Source organism: Aphanomyces astaci (assembly GCF_000520075.1).
Source record: "Aphanomyces astaci strain APO3 unplaced genomic scaffold supercont1.21, whole genome shotgun sequence".
Taxonomy (NCBI): Eukaryota; Oomycota; class Saprolegniomycetes; order Saprolegniales; family Verrucalvaceae; genus Aphanomyces; species Aphanomyces astaci.
This window is the reverse complement of record NW_009798284.1, coordinates 868229-872515: the sequence shown is the minus strand read 5'-3', so window position 1 is coordinate 872515 and position 4287 is coordinate 868229. Positions and strand designations below refer to the sequence as shown.

Sequence of the window (4287 nt, the reverse complement as noted above, 5' to 3'; positions counted from 1 at the left end):
ATCGCCACCTTCCTTGCCCACCGAGCCACTTGTTTCGATACTCAGAGGTGCTCCTCCAAGTGCAATGTCGTTCACCACGTCACTTGATTTCGCATCGCCACCTTCCTTGCCCGCCGCGCCTGTCGTTGCAACACTCAGAGGTGCTTCTCCAAGTGAACCATCGCCCACCACGTCACTTGATTTTGGGTCGCCACCTTCCTTGCCCGGCGCTGTTTCAACACTCAGAGGAGCTTCTTCATGTTCGATGTCGTCCACCACGTCACTTGATTTTGCATCGACACCTTCCTTGCCCGCCGCGCCTGTCTTTGCAACACTCGGAGGAGCTCCTCCAAGTTCAACATCGCCCACCACGCCGCTTGATTTCGCATCGCCACCTTCCTTGCCCGCCGGGCCACTTGTTTCGACACTCAGAGGTGCAAGTGAACCATCGCCCACCACGTCACTTGATTTTGGGTCGCCACCTTTCTTGCCCGCCACTGCAATTGCTTCAACACTCAGAGGAGCTCCTCCAAGTGAACCATCGTCCACCACGCCACTTGATTCCGCATCGCCACCTTCCTTGCCCGCCGCACCTGTCGTTGCGACACTCAGAGGAGCTCCTCCAAGTGCAACATCGCCCACCACGCCACTTGATGTCGCATTACTGCCTTCCTTGCCCACCGAGCGAGTTGTTTTTACACTCAGAGGAGCTCCTCCAAGTGCAAGGTCGTCCGCCACGCCACTTGAATCCTCACTTGGTGCACCACATTTCTTGCTCGGATGAGGTCGGAGTGCATCGATCACAGCGCCACGAGCACCGATCTTCCCATCTCCAGTAGGCCCTTTCTTGGTCGAGCGATCCACAACGGCACCTTCCTTGCCTGATCCACTCGAGGTAGCAGTTGGCGCCACACTCGGAGGAGGTCCTTCTTTGGTCATGCGTTCCGCGACCGCACTTGATTTCGCAGGCGGGCGCTTTCCCTTGACGGCTCTTTGACGAGGTTCGTCGTCGTCATTGCCACGCAAAGCCGTTTTCGTCGCAGACGATACTACTAGGAAACAAACGTTAGTCCCTGCGTTGGCGCATTATAAACAAATACCTGGATCGATGAGTCGGCGCGAGGAGCGGCTGGTCGTGCCGCGTTTTCCTGACATGGTCAGCGTAGTTCAAAGCAAATTGAAAAGTGATTTCATTATGAAACAATGGGTGTCAATTGTGTGGTTGTGGCCGGTTGTTGCAACGTACTGTTTTGACTACACGCTCCAACATATTTACAATACAATCATCAGTACGTACACTGTGTTCAGTGTACGGTCCCGTACAATCCCGTACAATCCCGTTCGATGCAATACATAAGCGCATGACGTGAAACTTGAAGCTTTCAAAGTTATGCACTTGGAGGACCTCGTCCGAGCGACTGAGTTCTTATGAATACGAATAATACAACTACAATTGAGTTCTCACGACATGCTCTCCCCAATTTCTTCAAGACTCGAAGCCAGCTTTGCCCAATGACTGATCGCCGAGGCACATGCAACGTGCTGCTACAAGTCAAAGTCACCTCAACACAGTCATAACCCACCACAATAGATAACATATAGATATGCATTGAACGCCTCCAACCTAAACAACCCAAAATACATTTACTGAAGAGGATTTATTTGGAGTTACAAATCTAAGGAAGCTGGCCAAGGTTGAGGATCAGGTGCTTAGCCCAATCGATTTTGCTGCGTTCGATTTCCTGTACTAGTGCAAGCTTGGTGGGCCTGGTACGGAAGGGCGCCCCTCTCAGCCGATGAGCTCTGAACCCGAAGTTTGGATACAACTTAATTCGAACCCGACGAAGGATGGTTTGGCCTTCGAGGGACAGAGACTCCTCGAGTGTTGGAACTCGTACAGCTGGTCCCTCATCCTCGTTGTGCTCGACCACGTGATCACCGGTATCACTGTTGACCTCGTTGCCGCTGATGGTTACACGAACAGTCAGATCGCTTATCCCCTCGTCGTCATCTACTGCCACTCGTACAGAAACGCCAGTAGTAGCATCATCGCTGTGGTCTGAATCCCAGGCGTTATCGACAAATTGCAACATAGATGTCTTAGGCCTCTTTGACCGGTTGGATTCAATCGCAGCGGCGTTTTGAGTGAAGTGTTCGTCCATTTGGGTTTGAGTGCGTTTTACTCGTGAATGTGCTTGGGCCTGGCTCAGCCAATACAAGTCCCTTCCTTTCGGGAGACCATGCCCAATCCTTTCTGTGCGTTCCACTGGGTTGGCCCGGCTTGCGGATGCATGACTTCGATATTCCGACAGTATACTTATGCGATCAGACGTAGATATTTCACGAAAGCCGTTTCCGTGAGGTGCAGTAGTCGCAGCAACAGCACCCTGAGAAATTCCATGGGGGGTAATTGGTCCAAACCCCGTGATGTGCCCCGCTCCCTCAGATTGAACACCTGTGGATCTACTCGGTACTACCACCGTGTTTGGAGCACCCCGTCCACGATGGAGAGCTTGACGATTCCACACCAAGGAGACGGCCCGAAGCATTTGGGCGTCTGAAGCGAACAAAGGAATAGGTAGGTCGGTTGGAACGTCATCCAGACCGTCATTAGTATCCCTAATGGAGTGGTCTTGAGGCACGACAACTGAACCCGTACCGACACGGGTATGCTGATCGGCAACCAGTCGACGGAACGCTTCCAGCTTGTTGACCTCGCTCAGACCACTGTACAGATTTTTCACTTTGCAGACAAAGTGCGTTCGCCAGCTGGCCTTATGCAGTGTAGCAATGCGTTCTGCCAATCCAAACATCGTCCTGTTGGTTTCACTGAATCGACCACTTCGTTTATCACGTGACTTGAACAACTTGGCATCCCCCAGTCCGACAGATTTTGCGTAAACATTGAGGAAGACGTCGAGCATGATCTCGCGAGTTTCGGCGTCGTAGCGCGCATGGAAATCGTCCAGATGCTGGTCGCCCTGTGCGTCATCGACATCGACGGGTGCGTCCACTGGTGGCAAATCTGGCTCATTTAATGCAATGTAATTGCTTGAACACCAGTTCCAGCTCCGTATGTTGTCGTCAAAGAATGCACGGCGCGACAGAAAGACGTGGCAAACGTAGCTTGTCAAGCCCAGTTCTTGACCAACAAATGCAAGTGGAACCTTGTACTTGTCATCGCATAATACCTCGTCGCGCCCTCGTGCAGGTCCAACCGATGTCATAAAGCCAACGAACTTTGCAATGTTGGCCAAGTACTTTGGCAGCGGATATTTCAACACCTTCACGTGTTGGAATAACGCATAGAACTCGGCGTCAAAAATGTCCAAGCACTCGTTCAAACTGAAACCACTGACCGTGATTTCTAGTCGAAAGCCAGTGAAGGAGCCAGCAAATTGGTCCGCGACACCGGCTTTGAAGTAGTTCTCATACACGTTTTGAAGGTGCTCATAACGCTTGCCACAATTTTTGTTCGTTGAAGGATGAGGCATGTCTCCAAGTCGTCGCTCGTTGATGTTCTTCAAGAAGTGTACGATCTTTGGGTACAACTTGATTTTGTAGGCTCTCGATGATAGTATCGACGGCTTGGAAATAGAAAGCCCACCCCCCACAACGTACTGCGGCTGTACACATTCCTGTAACTCGCGACAGGCGTCCATAAAGTTCATCCACAGCATCGAGTCGTACGACATGTACGGGCCATAACCATGCTTTTGAAACACACACTTTCGAACCGCAAACAGAGCAAGATGTGGTACGTCGAACTCCACACCAATGTCGATGACTGGACGATCCTCCAGGGTGGTGCTTCGGCTTGCTATTTCCCATATCCAAGAATAGCTGTCAATGTGAGCCTTTGTCCCATACCCGAGAAGTTTGAGTTTCATTCTCGAGTCCAATGCTTTCAAAATTCCAACGCAATCGTGGGAGCTGATGTACCGGCTTGTCGAGCAATCTATGATATGGGTAGGTCGTGCTTTTCCCGGTACATGCTTGGGGGATGTGTAGCGCAAACTCTTTTGTTTGTTGAAAGCAGCCAAGAACCCCGGTGCAAATTGCTTTGGCAGATACACAAAGCATGGTTTACAAAGCAGTAGAACGTAGTGTCTGAGATACTTCTTCTCACTGGACTTGTCCGCGAGTTTTCGTTCACGGCAACCCAATTCCCAATCGGCTGAACAAATTCGAAAAAGGTCACTGGGGAGAATACTCAAGCGGTAATGGTCAATGTCGTACACAGTACTTCCAACAGCACCTGGCCAAACCTCCACGTCATTCGTTTCGTCGTCAACTCCTCCGTTGGCA

The 4287-nt window shown here is 51.2% G+C and overlaps 2 protein-coding genes across 2 annotated transcripts in view; both read right to left on the bottom strand.

Moving 5' to 3' along the window:
* The window catches only part of H257_09110 (hypothetical protein), a gene marked incomplete at both ends in the record, with an annotated part of 6460 nt that extends 5326 nt beyond the window's left edge, over window positions 1-1134 (bottom strand). The window contains 2 exons of the mRNA XM_009835227.1: window positions 9-1028; window positions 1080-1134. Coding sequence (XP_009833529.1) covers window positions 9-1028; window positions 1080-1134 — 1075 coding nt within the window. The remainder of the gene's footprint in view (window positions 1-8; window positions 1029-1079) is intronic.
* A 1318-nt stretch (window positions 1135-2452) lies between these two features.
* On the bottom strand, window positions 2453-3869 carry H257_09109 (hypothetical protein; the record flags this gene model as incomplete). The annotated part of the gene is made up of 2 exons (XM_009835226.1): window positions 2453-2598; window positions 2639-3869. The coding sequence occupies 2 exons, from the start codon at window positions 3867-3869 to the stop codon at window positions 2453-2455; spliced, it is 1377 nt and encodes a 458-aa protein (XP_009833528.1).
* Window positions 3870-4287: the final 418 nt, after the last annotated feature.